The sequence below is a fragment of the Enhydra lutris genome, unplaced genomic scaffold (assembly GCF_002288905.1).
Source record: "Enhydra lutris kenyoni isolate GAN:26980312 unplaced genomic scaffold, ASM228890v2 scaffoldscaffold85, whole genome shotgun sequence".
NCBI classification, from domain to species: Eukaryota; Metazoa; Chordata; class Mammalia; order Carnivora; family Mustelidae; genus Enhydra; species Enhydra lutris.
The window spans coordinates 6,012,246-6,033,187 of NW_019154169.1; the positions used below are offsets into that span (position 1 = coordinate 6,012,246).

General features: G+C 38.4%; 1 protein-coding gene and 1 pseudogene across 2 annotated transcripts in view; one reads left to right on the forward strand and one right to left on the reverse strand.

Annotated features, from left to right (window-relative positions):
• The window catches only part of LOC111161452, a 637,630-nt pseudogene that overhangs the window by 579,968 nt on the left and 36,720 nt on the right, over positions 1-20,942 (reverse strand). The gene's annotated exons all lie outside the window — the stretch shown is intronic.
• Positions 1-20,942, forward strand: part of LOC111161451 — a 678,116-nt gene that overhangs the window by 397,595 nt on the left and 259,579 nt on the right. The window contains 2 exon segments of the mRNA XM_022525111.1: positions 14,075-14,087; positions 19,280-20,117. Of these exon segments, the coding sequence (XP_022380819.1) occupies positions 14,075-14,087; positions 19,280-20,117 (851 nt within the window).

Consider the following 20,942-nt stretch of genomic DNA (forward strand, 5'->3'; position numbering starts at 1 on the left):
GTGATGTGGGCAAAACATCTCCTTGAAATTGCTACTTATCTTTTAAAAGATTTTATTTCTTTATTTTAGAGATGGAGGGAGGGGAAGAGCAGAGGGAGAGGGACAAGCCGACTTGGTGCTGAGCACAGAGCCCAGTGCGGGACTCGATCCCACAACCCTGAGATCATGACCTGAGCCAAAATCAAGAGTCATGCAATTAACTGATTGAGCTACCAAGGCGCCCCTGAAATGTCTACTTACAATACCTGTCTTACACTTGGGGATTCTGTGCTTTGCTGCTTTGTTAGGAATCATGTTGTCCTTCTGTTGGGTCCACATCTGGTCCAAAAAGGGGACTGGATACCAGTTTCTGTGCCCTCTAAACTTCAGGAAACACAGCAAAAATTCTCCTAAGTAATCTCATCATTTTACTTTGGACCTTGGAGTCTAAGATGAAGAAAGAACCTAATTTTTCCTATGGGATGGAAAATGTGTGTCATTTTTCAGCAACCAGTTCTTGGACACCGAGTATCCTGCAACAGTAATTCAATTCTGACACTAATTACTCAGAGTTAACACAGAGCACCACAGGTTTAGTGGGCTTAGCCTTACAAGACTGCCCTATTTGAGACAGCATCTCCAAGCCTTGGGTAGCCCCATGGCACTGCACTTTTGTCCAGCAGACCACAAACTGAGGTATTCCCATGATCCCTACTCAGGTATAGTAATTGATTAGAATGACTTATAGACCTCAGGAAAGTACTGTATTTAATCATAGTTTTACTCTAAAGAATGCAATTCAGGAACAGCAAAATGGTAGAGATGCATAGGGCAAGGTATGAGAGGGAGGACCATATCTGGAAAGGTTCTTAAGGATTTTGCCTAACAAAATGGCTGAAGTAAAAGGTTTCCTTTGGTAATGTTTATATTGTAGAAAATTCTGCCACCAGCAAAATTATAGAAGTTAAAGAATTTATGTTAGTAAGGAATAATTCTTGTAACAGTCATAAGAGAAGTGTAACTTTCAAGAAATTTAAATTATATTCTTGTCTAAGATGGTGATATTTATTTTTCAAAGATTTATGTATTTATTAGAGAGAGAGCTCGAGCAGGAGGGACAGAGGGAGAGGGAGAGGGGATCTGAAGCAGATTCTATGCTGAGCATGGAGCCCAACGTGGGGCTCTATCTCACAACTCTGAAATCATGACCTGAGCTGAAACCAAGAGTTAGACACTTAGGGCGCCTGGGTGGCTCAGTGGGTTAAGCCACTGCCTTCGGCTCAGGTCATGATCTCAGGGTCCTGGGATCGAGTCCCGCATCGGGCTCTGCTCAGCAGGGAGCCTGCTTCCCTCTCTCTCTCTCTCTCTCTCTGCCTGCCTCTCTGTCTACTTGTGATCTCTGTCAAATAAATAAATAAAATCTTTAAAAAAAAAAAAGAGTTAGACACTTAGCTTACTATGCCACTTAGGCACCCCAATAGTGATATTTTAAATTAATGTTTAACCAGTTTTGCATTCAAAAAAATTCAAGAAATTTTTTTTTTTTTAAAGATTTTTTTATTTATTTTATTTGACACACAGAGATCACAAGTAGGCAGAGAGGCAGGCAGAGAAAGAGGGAGGAGGAAGCAGGCTCCCTGCTGAGCAGAGAGCCCGATGCGGGGCTCGATCCCAGGACCCTGGGATCATGACCTGAGCCGAAGGCAGAGGCTTTAACCCACTGAGCCACCCAGGCGCCCCAAAATTCAAGAAATTTTAAGACTTAATAAAAAATGTCAGGGCTTTGTCCCAGTACCCAATCCTACTCCCCTCAGGTGGCTACCTTCAGATTTTTTCCTGTTTCTCTTGGCACTTTTCCTACATTTCTTTTGTTTTGTTTTTAATTTTTAAGTAATCTCTATAGCCAATGTGGGGCTCATACTCCCAACCACGTGATCAAGAGTTGCTCATTCCACACTAACTGAGTCAGCCAGGTGTCCTTTTCCCTATATTTCTTTCTTCTTTTCTTTTCTTTTTTTTTTTTCTTAAGATTTTATTTATTTATTTGAGAGAGAGAGAGCATGAGTGGGGTCAGGAGCAGATGGAGAGGAAGAGGGAGAAGCAGAGTCCCCACTGAACAGGCAGGTCGATGTGGGCCTTGATCCCAGGACCCTGAGATCATGACCTGAGTTAAAGGTAGATGCCTAACTGAGCCACCCAGGTACCCCCTTTTCCCTGTATTTCTAATTCATATTCCTACATTGCTGTTTTTTTAAAGATATGCTGTTTATTTATTTGGATGGGGTAGGACAGAGGGGGAGAGAGAGTATCTGAAGCAGGCCCCACACATAGCACAGAGCTTGACACTGGGCTGGATCTCACATCTCTGAGCCAAAATCAAGAATCAAATACTTAACTGACTGAGCCACCCAGGCACCCCCATTGCTATTCTTTTTATAGACATTTCTTGGTGACTTTCTTGAGGTAAATAAGGGTTGAGATTTCCCATATCACATTTCTCGCTTCCTGTTCCTGTAGAAGAATTATATCACAATTTTCTTTAAATCACTGATACTCATGTAATTAGGACCTCACAGATATTATTAATCTGAGTAGTACACCAGAGCCTAAATTCTTTTCAGTACAACTTTTACAATTTTCTGAGGGTAGATGACTTTGTTTCTTCATTTGTCTTTTTCCATATATGTGTTGCTCTTTTTTCCCCCAAATCTACCAACGTTGCTTCCAGTTGCCTATCAAAAATATCTTCCGTATGATCAAACTTACTAGGTCTTTATTTTTCCTTGGAGACCTCTTTCCCATAGTCCTTTATCTTCTTGTTCCTAGACATTGCTCTCTAGTTCTGCCAGATATTATCCTGGAACTTGCCTTTCACAGTTACACTTGGGACCTTGTCATGTATTCTCATGTTAGTTTTGTAATTTCTGAATATAGTATCTTTCTTTTTCTTAATTTACTCCCTACTTTTTTTTTTTTTTAAAATTTTTTTTTTTTTACAGAGAGATCACAAGTAGAGAGAGAGAGAGAGAGAGGAGGAAGCAGGCTCCCTGCCTAGCAGAGAGCCCGATGTGGGACTCGATCCCAGGACCCTGAGATCATGACCTGAGCTAAAGGCAGAGGCTTAACCCACTGAGCCACCCAGGCAGCCCTACTCCCTACTTTTGAAGGAGCATGTAGGCTAGGAGTTTCTTTTCTTTTTTTTTTTTTTAAGATTTTTTTTTTTTTATTTGACAGATCACAAGTAGGCAGAGAGGGAGGCAGAGAGAGAGGAGGAGGAAGCAGGCTCCCTGCTGAGCAGAGAGCCCCACACGGGGCTCGATCCCAGGACCCTGGGACCATGACCTGAGCCCAAGGCAGAGGCTTAACCCCCTGAGCCACCCAGGCGCCCCCAGGAGTTTCTTTTAAAAGCTACTCAGAGGGTTGCCTGGCTGGCTCAGTGGGTTGGGCCTCTGCCTTTGGCTTGGGTCATGGTCTTGGAGTCCTGGGATTGGGCCTGCGTCGCGTCAGGCTCTCTGCTCGGTGGGGGGCCTGCTTCCCCCCCAACCCCCTGCCTGCTTCTATGCCTACTTGTGATCTCTCTCTCTCTGTCAAATAAATTTTTAAAAATCTTAAAAAAAAAAAAAAAAGCTACTGAGAGATAATTTTATCTTTCCCTGCAGATCTAGAAGTATGCTGACTTAATCTTCACACCAGTTTGTTTTTAATCTCGCTCGGTATATAATCTTCACACTAGCTTTGACTGGGTATAGAATTCTAGGCCAGAATTCATTTTCATTTGTAATGTTAAAGGAATCACTTTTTTTTTCTTCAGGTGGAGCTGTTGAAAAGTCCACTGTGATTTTAATTCCTAAAAATTTTTATGTGATCTATGTTTTCTTCCTGCAAGCTTTTAGAAAGTTCTGTTTTTCCTTGATATTCTGAAATTTTACTCCAAAATGTATCATAAGATTTTTTTTTTAAGTACATCACATTGTTCCCTCTTTGGGGTCTTAAAGGAAAAATATGGGAAGGGGGAAAGGATTCACATATATGCACACTTCACTATAGCCAGGCATCGAGCATTGAGCTGAATGATTGCTATTTTATGTTGTAGGAAAAGTTTACTTGCATGTTCCTTGATTATATCCCTCTGTACACAAAAGATATGTTTTCTACTGATATAATAGAGTTCCAGTCCCTTTAGTTTGTTTAATAAGCTCTAGTACCATTTCTACTACCATCTTTTTTCTTTTTAAGATTTTATTTATTTATTTGAGAGAGCGAGCTCACACACAATCACGGGGAGCAGCAGGCAGAGGCAAAGGGAAAAGCAGGCTCCCCCACAGAGCAGAGAGCGTGATGTAAGGGTTGATCCTAGGACCTTGGAATCAAGATCTGAGCTGAAGGCAGACACTTAACTGACTGAGCTACCCAGGTGCCTCACCATCTTTTTTTTTTTTTTTTTTTTTTTTTTCTTTAATCTCCTTCTACTGTGAAAGCATGTTTGTTGTTTCAGGGGTCAATGATGTTCAGGGATGTATCTATAAACTTCTCTCAGGAGGAATGGGAATGCCTGGATTCTGGTCAGATGAATTTATACAAAGAAGTGATGTTGGAGAATTTCAGCAACCTGGTTTCAGTGGGTAAGAATAACTATCCCCCAAAATTCAGAGTCTGCCCTTCGGAATGTCTCCTTTCTCCATTATGAATTATTTGTTTCAAGTAACCAGCTAAATTTCTGCTCCCTGTTCCTCAAGGAATGGTTTGAGTTGGAATGGAATGGAATGGAATGGAAGAGTTGGAAATGAGCACCTTCAGTGGGTTGAAGCTTCATCTTCATCTTTCTCTGGTCCTTCCTATAGTGGCATCTTTTTCTTGATCACCAAGGGACTGCATCTGATTTCTGGGACACCCACAGCATAACAATGTCCCGTGTCTTTTCTTGTGATCAGGACTTTCCAATTCTAAGCCAGCTGTGATTTCCTTATTGGAACAAGGAAAAGAACCCTGGATGGTTGAAAGAGAGCTGACAAGAGGCCTTTGTTCAGGTGAGATGATAGGTAATGATTTTGTCCATTTTTTAATTGGGTTGTTTGTCTTATTTTTACTGAGTTTTGAGTTAATTATATATTCTAGACACAAGTCTCTTATCAATCATATGATTTACGAGTATTTTCTCCCATTTAGTAGGTATGTTTTCACCCTCTTGATTTTGTCCTTTGAAGCACAAATTTTTAAATTTAACGAGAACCAGTTTATCTATTTTTTCTTTGGTTGCGTGTGCTTTTGGTGTGAGCTCCTTTAAGTTATGACCCTTCATAATTAAGTTTATTAATACCTTCTGGAAGTAGGAAAATATTTCACCCTTATCCTATTAGTAGGTAAAGGATTTTTATCAGTTATATCTCAAAAAAAAAGTTTGAAGATAAAACAACAAAAAAAGCTTTTCTCAACTGTAGATACAACTTTAGTTTTATAATTTAGCCATAAGATAGAATAAACAAAGAACTAAAGAACTCACCAATGCAGATTTCCCAAGATATATTTTCCTTTCCAGGAGGCACAAAATATTATAAACAGACCCACAGGAAGATAATAATTCAAATTCTCTGTCATCTCAGTTAACAGAGAATGAAGGGATTCCCAGATAACTGGAACAGATTTCCATTATCCCTATAGAAATTACCATAAAATCGGGGCGTCTGTGTGGCTCAGTGTGTTAAAGCCTCTGCCTTCTGCTCAGGTCATGATCTCAGGGTCCTGGGATCGAGCCCCACATCGGGTTCTCTGCTCGGCGGGGAGCCTGCTTCCTCCTCTCTCTCTGCCTGCCTCCCTGCCTACTTGTGATCTCTGTCAAATAAATAAATAAAATCTTAAAAAAAAAAAAAGAAATTACCATAAAATCAGATTCCTGATCACTATAACTTACCAGCCTTGCACAAACCAGAAGCAAAACTAGACTTAACCCAAAAACAAAACCTAAGATGCATTGAGGAGGGTGTAGTGGAGAGAAAGTGAATTAAAGTAGCATTTTATTGCTGCTTGGGATTTACTGAGGCAGCCAAAAAGAAAATGGGCCTTAAATAGCCCATGAGATACACTTCTCAAGTCACACTTTATTGCCTCCTGCAAATAAGTCCATTTGGACATCTCAGTGGGACCTTCAGAATTGTCAAGAGTATAACATTTTCAAAACATTTCAAAAGTATAATTATTCAAAAATTAAAGATGATTCTTCTAAATATATGATAAGCACATTTGAAAGATTTATTTAGCTCACTAATGAGAGAATGAGAGGAATGGTAAAGCTGGTTCAAGTTGTCTGGGAGACTCTGAGTTTATATTATAATTGTATACATATATATATGTAATTATATTACAGTGCAGGAATCACATCACTAACGTGGATACAAAAACTAGTTACTGTCTTAGAGAATAAAAATTTGTAACCTTCAGGCTGTCTTTCCACCAGACAAATTACTTATAACTTGTTCTTCATAGCAATTTTTCGTTCTTTGTTCAGTTACTTTCTAGATTTTTCAAGTAGATTGTAAGCATCTACAGTTTTCTAATTGGTATTGTTGGTACAGAGAAGTACTATAAGCTTTTTTTTTTTAACATGTGGAAAGTTTAATTTTATTATCAGGGAAATGCAGTGGAATACCATTATGTCATCTGTAACATGGGCAAATATTTAAGTCTGACATTAGTAAGAATAGATGACAATGTAGAACAGCACCTTCAAGCTGCTGATAGGGTGTAAATTCATACAATTGCTTTTTATTCTTCTTAAATTTAATTGTGAAGGGCACCTGGATGGCTCAATTGGTTGAGCATCTGCCTTTGACTTAGGTCGTGATCTCAGGATCCTGGGATCAAGCCCCATGTCCAGCTCCTTGCTCGTCAGGGAGTCTGCTGCTTCCTCTTCCTCTGCCCTTTCCCTCTGCTCGTGCTTGCTGTCCCTCTCTCTGTCTCTTTCAAATAAATAAAATCTTTAAAAAAATTTAATTGTGATAAGATCATTTAACATGAGATCTACCCTCAACAAATTTTTTTTTTTTAAAGATTTTATTTATTTGTCAGAGAGAGGGAGAGAGAGCGAGCACAGGCAGACAGAATGGCAGGCAGAGGCAGAGGGAGAAGCAGGCTCCCTGACGAGCAAGGAGCCCGATGTGGGACTGGATCCCAGGACGCTGGGATCATGACCTGAGCGGAAGGCAGCTGCTTAACCAACTGAGCCACCCAGGCCTCCCAACCCTCAACAAATTTTTAAGTGTATAATAAATATTGTTAACTTTAGGCGCCGTATTGTATAGCAGATCTCTAGCACTTATTTGCCTTGCATAATTAAAGCTTTATACTTACTGGTTAGCAACTGCTTGTTTCCTTATAACCCCAGCCCTTAGTAACCAACTACTCTTGGTAACTGCTCTTTTGTTCTGTGAGTTTTGCCCTTTATAGATATCTCATATAAGTCAAATAATGCTGTATTTGTCCTATAACTGGTTTATTTCATGTAGCTTAGTGTCTTCATGTTGTTTCATATGGAAGGATTTCCTTCTTTTTAAGGTTGAAAAATATTCCATTATAAATATATAACACATTTTGTTTATCCACTCATCCATCTGTGGATTTAGGTTGTTTTCACATCTTGACTATTATGAGTAGTACTGCAATGAACGCATGAGTGCTAATATCTCTTCAAGATCCTGATTTCAAACGGGGTGCCTGGGTGGCTCAGTGGGGAAGGCCTCTGCCTTCGGCTCAGGTCATGATCTCAGGGTCCTGGGATTGAGCCCTGCATCGAGCCCCTCATCGGGCTCTCTGCTCAGCAGGGAGCCCGCTTCCCCCTCTCTCTCTTTGCCTGCCTCTCTGCCTACTTGTGATCTCTCTGTCAAATAAATAAATAAAATCTTAAAAAAAGAAAAAAGATCCTGATTTCTTTTGGATAAATACCCAGAAGTGGGATTGATGGATCATATGATAGTTCTGTTGTTAATTTTTAAGGAACCTCCTCATACTGTTTTCAGAGGGTTGCACCATTTTGCATTTCCACCAATAGTGTACAAGAATTCCAATTTCTTTGAGTCTTCACCAGTATTTGTGACTTGTTTTTTTGTTTGTTTGTTTGTTTTAATGACAGCCATCCTAAAAGTAATAGGCAATGTTTCTTCATGGTTTTGATTTATGCTTCTGTAATGATTTGAGATTTTTGAGCAACTTTCATATACTTCTTGACCATTTATACATTTTCTTTGGAAAAACGTCTATTCACGTTCTCAACTTATATTTTAATCAGTTTGGTTCTTTTGCTATATATTTTAGAAATTAACCACTATTAGATACATGGTTGGCAAATATTTTCTCCCATTCCATAAGTACCTTTTCACACTTTTGTTTCCTTTGCTGTGCACAAGCTTTTAAATTTGATGTAGTCCTGTATGTCTGTTTGCTTTTGTTGTCTTGCTTTTGGTGTCATATCCTGAAATCATCAATAAGACCAGTGTCATGAAACTTTTCCCTTATGTGAAGCATTATAGTGTCAGGTCTCATGTTTAAGTCTTTAGTACATTTTGAGGTGATTTTTCTGTATGGGATAAGATAAAGGCCAAATTTTGCAGTGGATGTTCAGTTTTCCCATCATCATTTGTTAAAGAAACTTTCCTTTTTCTGTTATGTAGTCTTGGCATCTTTGTTGCATATTAATTGACTGTGTATATATGAATTTATTTGTTCTCTTCTGTTCTGTTGACTTATATGTATGTCTTTGTGCCAGTACCATACTGTTTTAATTACTGCTGCTTTATATTTTAAAATCAGGAAATGTGAAGCCTCTAACTTTGTTGTACTTTCTGAAGATTATTTTGGCTCATTGGATTTTTTTTTTCTATTTCTATAGAAAATGCTATTGGGATTTTGATAGGGATTGCATTGAATCAGTAGATTGTTTTGGGAGTATGGACATTTTCACAATATTTTTCTTTTTTTTCTTACATTTTTAAATTTATTTTCAGCGTAATAGTATTCATTGTTTTTGCACCACACCCAGTACAATATTCTTCTAATCCACGAACACAGAATAGCTGTCCATTATCTTGTGTATCTTTAATTTCTTCATCAGTGTTTTGCAGTTTTCATTGTACAAGTCTCTTACCTCATCGGTTATGTGTGTTTCTAAATAGTCCTTTTCCTTTTGATGCTATTATAAATGAGATAGTTTTTCTCATTTCTTTTCCAGGTTATTGTCAGTGTAAAGAAACAACTAATTTTTATATATTGATTTTGTGTCCTGAAACTGCAAACTGAAACCCTAACTTAATGGTTTATTAGTTCTAACAGTTTTTATGTGAAGTCTTTAGAGTTTTCTGTATACCAGATATAGAAGTGGCAAGAGTGGGTGTTTTTCCTTCATGATCTTAGAGGGAGAGTTTTCAGTTTTTCATCAAGTATGATATTAGTTGTGCACTTTTTATATGTGGCCTTTATTATGTTAAGATAATATCCATGTTATTAGTTTATTGAGGGTTTTTCATCCTGAAAAGGTGTTGAATTTTATCAAATGTTTTTTCTGCATCTGTTGAGATGATCATGTAATTTTTATCCTTCATTCTCTCTTTTTTTAAAAGATGTTTATTTGTTTATTTGAGAGACAGAGCACAAATGGGGAAAGAGGGAGAGGGAAAAGCAGAGTCCCCACTGAGCAAGGAGCCAGACGCAGGAGCTCAATCCCAGGACCCTGAGATCATGACTGGAGCCAGAGTTAGATACTTAACCTACTGAACCACCTAAGCACTCCAATCTTTCATTCTCTTAATGTGGTATATCACATTAACTGATTTTGCGTGTTGGATTATCTTTGCTTCCGAGGGATAAATTCCACTTGGTCATGGTATACGATCCTTTTAATGTGCTGTTGAATTTAGTTTACTAGTATTTTGTTGAGAATTTTTGCATCAATATTCATTAGGGAATTGGCCTGTTGTTTTCTTTTTTATGGTGTGTTTTATCTGGCTTTGGCATGAGGGTAATGCTGGCTTCGTAAAATGAGTTTGAATGTGTTCTCTCCTTTTCAGTTTTTTGGAAGAGTTTTAGGATTGGCAGCCCTTCCCCACCCCCAGATTGGCATTATTATTATTATTTAAATGTTTGGTAGACTTCACCAATGATGCCATCTGGCCCTGGGCTTTTCTTTATTGAGAAATTTTCTTTTTTAAAAGATTTTATTTATTTATTGAAGAGAGAGAGCATGGGGTGGGGGCAGAGGGAGAAGCAGACTTCCCACTGAGCAGGGAGCCCAGTACAGGGCTCTAACCCATGACCCTGGGATCATGCCCTGAGTTGAAGGCAGACAGTTAACTGACTGAGCTACCCAGGCCTCCTGCATTGAGAGATTTTTTATTGTGAGTTAATGTCCTTACTAGTTCTAGGTCTGTTGAGACTTCCTGTTTTCTTTATGATTCAGCCTTGGTAGGTTATATATTTCTAGGAATTTATCCATTTCTTCCAGGTTATCTACTTGTTCATACTAGCCTCTTAATGATCCTTTTAATTTCTGTAACATCAGTTATAGATTTTTGATTTTATTTATTTGAGTTTCCTCTTTTTTCTTACTATAACTAAAAGTTTATCAATTTTATTTATTTTTTCAGTAGACTCTTAGTTTCATTGATCCTTCCTGTTTTTCTATTTTATTTGGTTTATATCTGCTCTAAAATTTATTATTTCCTTCCTTATGCCAACTTTGGGTTTAGTTTGTTTCTTAAGGTGTAAGGTCATATATTTATGATTTTTCTTATTTTTTAATGTAGGAACTATAAACTTCCCTCTTTGTACTGCCTTTTCTTCATCTCATAAATATGTTTTCTTTTGTCTCAAGCTATTTTTTAATTTCTCTATTTCTTTTTGACCAATTGCTTATTCAAAAGTATATTGTTTAATTTCAACATATTTGTGAATTTTCTAGTTTTCATTCTGCTATAGATTTCTAGTTTCATTCACTGTCGTCAGAAAAGATACTTGGAATGATTTTATTCTTCTTAAATTTCTTAAAAGACTTGTTTTGTCACCTAATATATGATCTGTCTTCGAGAACATTCCATGTGCACTTGATAAGCATCTATCTTATTACAACTGAGTGAAATGTTCTGTATAGGTCTGTTAGATCCATTTGATCTATGGTAGTTTTCAAGTCACTGTTTATTTTCTGTCTGGTTGTTTTTTCTATTATTGCAAGTAGGCCATTGAAGTGTCCAATTATTTTGGTCTATGTCTCACTTTAGTTTTGTCAGTGTTTGCTTTATGTATGTGCTCTGCTGTTGGATCTGTATGTATTTATGATTGCTGTGTCTTCCTGGTGAATTGAGCCTTTTATTATTATATAATGTCTTTCTTCTCTTTTGACTGTTTTTTACTTAAAGCCTGTTTTGTCAGATGTAAGTATAGCCACCCTAGCTGTCTTTAGGTTACCATTTACATGGAATATCTTTTTCTGTTTCTTCACTTTCAACTGATATGTGTGTCCTTGAATCTAAAGTGGGTCTCTTGAGGACAGCATATAATTGGATCTTATTTTATCCATTCAGCCACTATGACATTTGATTGGGAAGTTTAACCCACTTATGTTTAAAGTTACTATTGAGGGGCCCCTGGGTGGCTCAGTGGGTTAAAGCCTCTGCCTTCGGCTTGGGTTGTGACCTCAGGGTCCTGGGATTGAGCCTTACATTGGGCTCTCTGCTTGGTGGGGAGCCTGCTTCCTCATCTCTCTCTGCCTGCCTCTCTGCCTACTTGTGATCTCTCTCTCTCTCAAATAAATAAGTGAAATCTTAAAGTTACTATTGATAGGGAAGGATTTACTGTTACTATTTGTTGTTTTTCTGTTCTTGTAGTTCTTTTGCCCCTCTTTTTCTTTTTTTCTGTCTTTTTGCTTTTATTTATTTATTTTTGCATTGATATGCTTTGAATCCTTTCTATTTTTCTTTTTTGTAATCTTTATAAGTATTTTCTTTTTATGGTTATACTGGGGCTTTCATAAAATATCTTGTAACAATATGTTTTAAACTGAGAACTTATTTCAATCACATACAAAACACTTAATTCTTATTCTCCCATATATTGTGTTACCAATGTTGTAATTTAATCTATTTATAGTTTATCAGTATATCCATTAATATATTTTTATGTGTAGTTATTTACAATACTTTTACCTTTTTAATTTTATACTAGCCCCTGTGTAACAGTATTACAGTATTCTGTGTTTGTCTATATATTTGCTTTTACAAACAGAACTTTTATGCTTTTTTATTCCCTTATGTTGCTGTTTACCATCCTTATGTTTTGTGTTGAAAACTTTCTTTAGGCAGGTCTAGTGGTGATGAACTCCCTCAGGTTTTGTTTGTCTGGGAAAAGTCTCTCCTTTGTTCATGAAGAAAGTTTTTCTGGGTATAATGTTCTTGAGTGACAATTGTTTTTTTTTTTTCACCACTTTGAATATATCATCCAGCTCCCTTCCAGCCTTCGAAATTTTGCTAAATAATCTATTCATTGTTCTATGGGGGTTCCATTGTATAAGACAGTTTGTCATCTCTTGATGCTTTCAAAATTCTCTTTGCCTTTGAAGTTTTTATTTTACTTTTTTAGTAATCTCTACCCCCAGCATGGGGCTTGAACTCACAACCCCAAGATCAAGAGTTGAATACTCTTCCATCTGAGCCAGACAGTTGTCTGAGCCAGACACCCCTCTTTGCCTTTGACTATTAACAAAAACATTATAATGATGTTTCAGTGTGATAGAGTGTGTCTTGGTGTGCATTTCTTTGTGTGCATCTTTTTTGGAATACTGTGGCTTCCTGAGTCTGGATGTCCATTTCCTTCCCCAGATTTGGGAAGTTTTTATCCATTACTAATTTGAGTAAGTTTTGTTGTTCTTTCTCTGCCTCTAACTCCTATGTGTATATTGGGCCATTCTTGGTGCCTCATAAGAACCTTAAACTTTCTTCACTCCTTTTTATTCTCTTTTCTTTTTGTTCTGTTGATTGAATAATTTCAAAAGACCTGTCTTTGAATTCTCTGATTCTGTCTTCTGCTTGCTCTAGTCTGTTGAATGTTCAGTTCATTTATTGAAATTTTCAGTTCAGGGGCACCTGGGTGACTCAGTGGGTTAGGCCTCTGCCCTCGGCTCATGTCGTGATCTCAGGGTCCTGGAATGGAGCCCCACGTTGGACTCTCTGCTCAGTGGGGAGTTTGCTTTCCCCCTCTCTCTCTGCCTGCCTCTGCCTACTTGTGATCTCAGTCAAAGAAATAAATAAAAAAAAACTTAAAATTTTTTTTTTCAGATAAGTTATTGCATTCTTCAGCTCCAAGATTTTTTCTTTCTTTTTTTTTTTTTTTCCAAATTTTTTGTCTCGTGGTTGGAATTCTCACTTTCCTCATGCCTTGTTCTCCTGAGCTCATTGAGCATTTTCATGATGGTAATTTAAAATTCTCTGTCAGATAATTCCTATATTTTATTAGGGTAATTTTCTGGAGCTTTATTTTATTTCCTTCTTTGGATTATGTTTCTCTATTTCTTCATTTTATTTCCTTGATTTTTTGTGTTGGGATCTACATGTTTAAAAAAAATGCCACTTGTCCTGTTCATTATGAATTAGCCTCATAGAAGAGAAGACCTTCACCAGTCGGAGCTTCTGTGAGCCTTTCAAACATTCATGCTAGTTTAAACCACCATCTTTATTAGTGACTTCCAGGTGTTTAGAGTATGCCAAGTCTCATCAGCACCAATTCCTTATGTAAATCCTGAAGAAATTAGAACATTGGATGTGTGGTTCAGGTTCTTTCCCTTTCCAGAAAGAATGTGGAAGCTGGAGTGGTTTGCTTGCCAGCTCTGCTCTAGAATGGGGGAAAGGGCTATGGCAATTGTTTGCATGCTAGTTCGATTCACCTTTTTTGTTCTCAGTGGCTCCCAGTTTCTAAAATATGCCAGATCCCTCCAGGGCTCCAAGATAGAAGCCAGTCCCTCAAGTAATCCCCAGAAAAGTTGAAATATTTGATGCACTCTTTCCCCCTGTAGGAAGAAACTGGGAGCTGGGGTTTTTCTCCCATTTGCTATGAATTAAACTAGGAGAAGAGCTATAGTGCCTTCATGCTAGTTTAAAATACTCCCTTTGTTTTTTGTTGTCCCTGGGTGGGGGGGTCCCACTGTGTGCCAGGTCCTGAGATAGTGAGATAGAAGCCAGTCTCTTGGGTAGCTTCCAGAGAAGTTAGAAAATTGGATGCAAGGTCCAACTCTTTTCATCTCAAGGAGATGGTGGGAGCTGGAGCTGGAGTTTTCCACCCATTCATTTGGCAGTAGGCCAGGAGGAGGAGCTATGGTGAGTTTGTGTGCTAGTTCAAACTGCCGTCTTTGTTCTTGGTGGCCCTCAGATATCTTGAATCTACTGGGTCCCATCAGCACTGAGACTGATGAGATAGAAGCCAGTCCCTTAGGCAAACCCCAGAAAAGTCGGAATGTTTGACACACAGTCCACCTCTTTCCTTCTCCAGGGAGAAGCTGGGAGCTGAAGTTTTCCTCCCACTCACTCTGCACTGAGCAGGGAAAGGAGCTGTGGTGAGTGCCTGCATGCTAGTTCAAACCAGTGCTTCTGTTCTTTGTAGTCCCTGGGGCCTAGGGTATGCCAGGTCTGATCAAGCCTCCAAGACAGTCAGGCAGCACTCAGAAAAGTGGAGTCATTAGATGTGCACTCCAACTTCTTTTCTATTCAGGGAGAAGCTGGAGGTTTCCTCTCAGTTGTATGGCACTATCCCATGAATGGGGATCATGGTGAGAAGGTGTCTCCAGTTTTCCTACTAGTTTTGATATGGCTGGCTTTACCCTTGCCTAGTGTACAGGATTCTCTTAATGAGTTTCTAGATTTCTCACAAAGGGAATTGATCCATGTATTGCTGTTGAGTTGATGTGTTTGTGGGAGTCAGGAGAATCTAGCACTTATTCCACCATCTTGCTAATGTTACTCAAAATACTATTTTTGTAAGTGATCTTTAATATCCAACAACTTTACTGAAGTTAATTTTTTATTCTCTTGGTTTTTCTAGTTTGATCATCATATTATCTGCATATTGTTAGATTTATCACTTCCCTTACAGTCCTCATACTTGTTATTTCCTTGCTTATAATGGTAGCCGGGACTGTCTTAATTGGTAACATTGGTAATGGGCATCCATTTCTTTTTCCCCATCTTTTAAGGAGCATATCTGAAGTTCTTCACTTCAGTTTTTGCCATAGTTCTGATAACTTTTACCAAGTTACAGTATTACTTTGTAGTGCTAATTTGGTCAGAGTTATCATATATTTATGATGTTGGTGTTGATGTTGGCCACATCCTACAATTTTTCTGTATCTGTCAAGATGATCATGGTAGTTTGTGGTCTATTTCAACAACAGTTGTACCCTCTGGTGTGTGGCCATTTTGGCCTGTGAGTTCATGTTCCCAAGGGGATATCAATCACCTTGTGTGGCAGTGTGCCTGGGGAGGGGCCAAGAGATAGATCCAGGCCTGTTCCCTTCCAGGTAGATTTAAGAAGTGGGAGGAGATAAGCTCAGGATGACAAGCCCTAAGACCTCAGGATTCACCACTGATAACTTTTATTTGCTACTGCTCTACCAGGTAATTCTTCTCATCAGGGTTTGCTCTTTCAACATTCACAAAGCAGCAGCATCTACAGGAAGAGTATGCCTTCTCTTTTTGTAATCCACCAGCTCTAGGGGTTTTAATAGCTGAGAAGGTAGAGGAGCAGATGCCTGAGAGCAGATGGTCCGCCATATTCTTCTGTGCAGCAGGACTTTTTCTTTACCATTAGGTTATCCTACTTAGCTGCTTGAGCAGTTGCCACCAGTTTCTGTCATAAAGGCACAGGCAACATTGATCCCAAAGCATTTCAGGGAAAGGCTAAATCAGAATTTAAAGACCTTACGACCAGGCCATCCTCTCCTTGCCTCCTGTTACCATTTCTCCAGGCAAGTAGCCTCCACCCTCAAATACACACAAGTTTGCACCAGTCTTCAATCTCTCTAGAATATTTCACAGTTTGCATCAGTTCCATATAAAACCAATTCTCTATAATTTCTCCAGGGTTAATTGAGAAACAAAGCCAGAATTTTGTGTACATTCTGAGATTAGACAGAAACTTTTGGGGTTTTTAAAAATATATTTTCATTATTGTATTATCAATTTCTAAGAATTTTGTGTGTGTATGTTTTCTTAGTGTTCCTTTATTTAGCATCTTGAGCCCTTTTAATTTGGTTAGCTCTCTGAGGTTATTCATTATATGTTTTGGCATTTTCTTGTGTTCCTTGCTCTGTTTCCTCACAGATACTTTTTTCTCTTTTGGGCGCTTCTTCATGTTAAGAAACATTTCTCAAATGTCTGATAAATAATGACTTACTGCTCATTTTTAAGTATGAGATGCTAAAAAGATGATTGGAACTTCTGTGTAGTAGGGATTGGGTCTTGTTGATTTTAGGATGATCTGGTTGGGTTAATATACTGAGGACAGCCCACTTTTGGTAACTTGGTCTTTTATGCATAATCTTCCTGAGAGAAGAGACCTTTACTTTCATTCCTAGTTGAGGGAGTTATCATCAGTGTTCCGGTGGTTAAATTGGGGTGAAGTCAACAGGGTTATTTCATATTGTGGCCTGGACAAATTTTCTGGCAACAAATGGATGTCTTATACTTTAACTCAATTCTGACACTTCCTGGAGTTAACATCAGATTCCACAAGTTAAAGGGCAAGGTGCCCACCAGTTCAGATACTAGTTGCAACCAGGATCCCCAGGCTACCCGTATTTCTGTCTGGCTGACTAAGTTTAGAGTTTTACATACCTCCTCAGGTTTGATAATTCATTAGAATAACTTGCAAAACTAAAAAACCAAAAAGAACAACTCACAAAACTCATGAAAAGCACTGTACTTATGATTGCCATTTTATGTAAAGGATACAATGAAAAGTTAGCTGAAGATATAACACAGGGCGAAGTCTAGGAGGTACCAAGAAATTGAAGTGTGTTATCCTCCAGGTACATTATGTAGTTACCAACCAGGAAGTTAGTAACCAGAAGGTTACCCCAATCCTTGCCCTGAGTTTTTTATTGATTATGTAGTCATAAGTGGCCAGACCCTCCCTTGAAGCTAATCACTGCAGTAGGAAAACTTAGGTATGATCAAAAGGAGCTTGTGAATAACAAAAGACTTTCCGGTCAGGAAATTCCAGTGGTTTGTGGGGCTCTGTGCTGGGAACCAGGAGCAAAGACCAGATATATTCTTTATTTTATCAAAAGTGTATATATTTTCTGTTAATCTTTGTCCTTAATTCAGTACTGGTAGCCACAACTATGCCTGATGTTCCTGAATCCAGATTCCTTCTGGTTCCATATTTCTATATTTTGAGTTTTCTGTGAGAATAAGGAAGTATAATCCTGTATGGGATGGGAGAAGGGATCCTAGGGGTCTTACTAGTAATACAATCTTGAATTCATTCTTTAGCTTTCAGCATTCTCTGTGTATCCCACTATTAGAAATGCCTGATACCTTCAGTTTTTGTTCATTTTAGGGGATCTGCACTATGAATTAGTGCTGTGGAATTCATCTGCTGCAGGCTCAGTTTGACTTTCTCTGGTCTGCAGACTCACTTATCACTCATTCATTGGCTTCTTAGCTTCCAGATTTTATTGTTACTGTCTCTTCTCCAGTGTTCACTGTCCTAGTGAGGTTTTTCTTCCCTCTTGTTAAGCTTCCACTCTAATTTTCCTCTGAATTCATGAAGAGGCAATGGAAAACTCAAAGGTCCAGTCTGTCATTTTTAACAGAAATTGTCCCCCCCCTTTTTTTTAAGATTTTATTCATTTATTTGACAGAGAGAGAGATTACAAGTACGCAGAGAGGCAGGCAGAGAGAGAGAGGTGGAAGCAGGCTCCCCGCTGAGCAGAGAGCCCGATGCGGGGCTCGATCACAGGACCCTGAGATCATGACCTGAGACCCTGAGATCATGACCTGAGCCAAAGGCAGAGGCTTAACCCACTGAGCCACCCAGGTACCCAGTTGTCCCCCTTTAAATTAGTTGTACAGTTGACACTCATTACAGATTCCATATGTATGAATTCACCTACTTGCTGAAATTCGTAAACTCAGAATCAATACTTGCAGTGCTTTCATGGCAGACGTACAGAACGACAAAAAATTGGACTTGGAGTACCTATCTTCTCACAGTATATTTCATTCATATATATATATATCTTATATACATTCTTATATATTCTTCTTTCTCATATTCACGCTGCCTGCTTTCTCTCCCAAAGTCAGCATCAGAGAATTCCAAGGTAAACTATTTTCAGTGAACCCCCAATATATCAAGCCCTATCCATAGAATTACCTGAAACCATTTTTGCCAGTTTCATTCAGCAGCTTAGACTAGGGTATCCCCCAATATGGATTTGCCAACAACACACCCTTTGCACAGTTTCAGACTGTATCCCCCCATTCATACATTTCACCACATTTATTTTATTATTATTATTTTTTAATTTATTTGATAGAGAGAGATACAGCCAGAGAGGGAACACAAGCAGGGGGAGTAGGAGAGGGAGAAGCAGGCTTCCCACAGAGCAGGAAGACCGATGCAGGTCTTGATCCCAGGACCCTGGGATCATGATCTGAGCTGAAGTCAGACGCTTAACGACTGAGCCACCCAGACGCCCCCATTTCACCACACTTATTCCTCTGTGGTCTTCTTATGTAGGTCAAACAATTATCCACAAATTTTAAGATATTCAGTATAGTGCTTTGTGTGAGAGTGTATGCTTATAAACATGTATATATGATTAGAATCACTGTAAAATACAGAGGGTATCCCTGAATAGGGTATATTTATGGAAGTTTCAGGTGATTCTGATTGACATCAGAATTTCAGAATAGAGGGCATTTATTTCTCTAATCACCCTCTTGAATTTCCTCTCTTGGCTCTCAATGTCCATGCTTTTGTTACCAGTTTTGAAAATCGCTTAGCCATATTTGAGAACTGTTTAAGCATTTACTTTCCCAGATACTATTTTTACTTTAATCTTTTTTCTTTTTTAGAAGTTTCAGTCTCCCAAGATAGGAAAAATGAACACACGCATTTTTATTTCTTTCAGATCTGGAATCTATGTGTGAGACCAAGATATTATCCCTAAAGAAGAGACATTTTAGTCAAGTAATATTTACCCATGAAGACATGCCCACTTTTATTCAGCCCACATTTCTTGCTCCACATCAAAAAACTGTTAATGAAGAGAAACCCTGTGAATGTAAGATATGTGGAAAGGCCTTTAATCAGAACTCACAATTTATTCAACATCAGAGAACTCATTTTGCTGACAAAAGCTATGAGTGTAAGGAGTGTGGGAAGACCTTTAGCCGTGGCTCACTTGTTACTCGACATCAGAGGATTCACACTGGTGAAAAACCCTATGAATGTAAGGAATGTGGCAAGGCTTTTAGTTGTAGTTCATATTTTTCTCAGCATCAGAGGATTCACACTGGTGAGAAACCCTATGAATGTAAGGAATGTGGAAAAGCCTTTAATTATTGGTCAAACCTCAATGATCATCAGAGAATCCACACTGGTGAGAAACCCTATGAATGTAAAGTATGTGGAAAAGCCTTTACTAAGAGTTCTCAACTTTTTCCACATCTGAGAATTCATACTGGTGAAAAACCTTACGAATGTAAGGAATGTGGGAAGGCCTTTACTCAACACTCAAGGCTTATTCAACATCAGAGAATGCATACTGGTGAGAAACCTTATGAATGTAAGGAATGTGGGAAGGCCTTTAGTAGTGCCTCAACACTTAGTAACCATCATAGAATTCATGCAGGCAAGAAACTCTACGAATGTAAGGAATGTGGAAAGGCCTTTATTCAGAGCTCAGAACTTATTCAACATCAGAGAATCCATACAGATGAAAAACCTTATGAATGTAATGAATGTGGGAGGGCTTTCAATAAAGGCTCAAACCTTACTAGACATCAAAGAATTCATACTGGTGAGAAACCCTATGACTGTAAGGAATGTGGAAAGGCCTTTGGTAGTCGCTCTGACCTTATTCGTCATGAAGGAATTCATACTGGGTGAAAGATAAGCTCTGTTGATAATCTTTATAACAATATACTTAAAACAGGTAATGGAAAAAAACAAAACAAAACAGTGTAGTAGTTTTTTTAGGCTACTGTAACAAAGTACCGAGTACCCCAAAATGGGGTGACTTAAAACGACAGAAATGTATTCTCACAGTTTTGGAGCTCTGAAATCCAAAATTAAAGTTTTTGGTAAGGTTGGTTCCTTCGGAGGAAGATTTTATTCCGTGTCTTTCTCCTGGCTTCTGTTAATAGCAGTCTGTGACATTCCTTGTCTTGTAAATGCATCACTCCAATCTCTGCCTCGATCTTTACATTTCATTCTCCCTGTATAAATTTGTCTCTGTCTTGTATACAAGAGGAGACTCATACAGGACATCAGTCATATTGGATTAGGGCTCACCCTTATGACCTTACTTTGATTACATCTGCACAACGACGTTATTTCCATGTAGGATCACATTCACAGGTTCCAGAGGTTCGGACTTCAACATAGTTTAACCCATAACACTGTTAACGATGTTTTTCTAACATATTTGTCGTTTTCTTGTATACATAATTTGTTGAATCTATTTCAAAATGTAAATTCAAGGTTTAAGTAAAACCTCCCTTCCCTCCAAAAAAGATTCTGTCTCAAACTAGTTCTTAAATAATTCTTTCCTCCCCATTGTTTTATGCTGCTTGAGTTTGAGTTTGTTAGCTTAGTTTTAGAGCCATCTTTTCTATTGCTCTGCCCTATAGATCTATTTCTACCAATACCATACTATAAGTTACATTACATAGACTATATTCTAATTCCTGGCAGAATTATAACTCTGT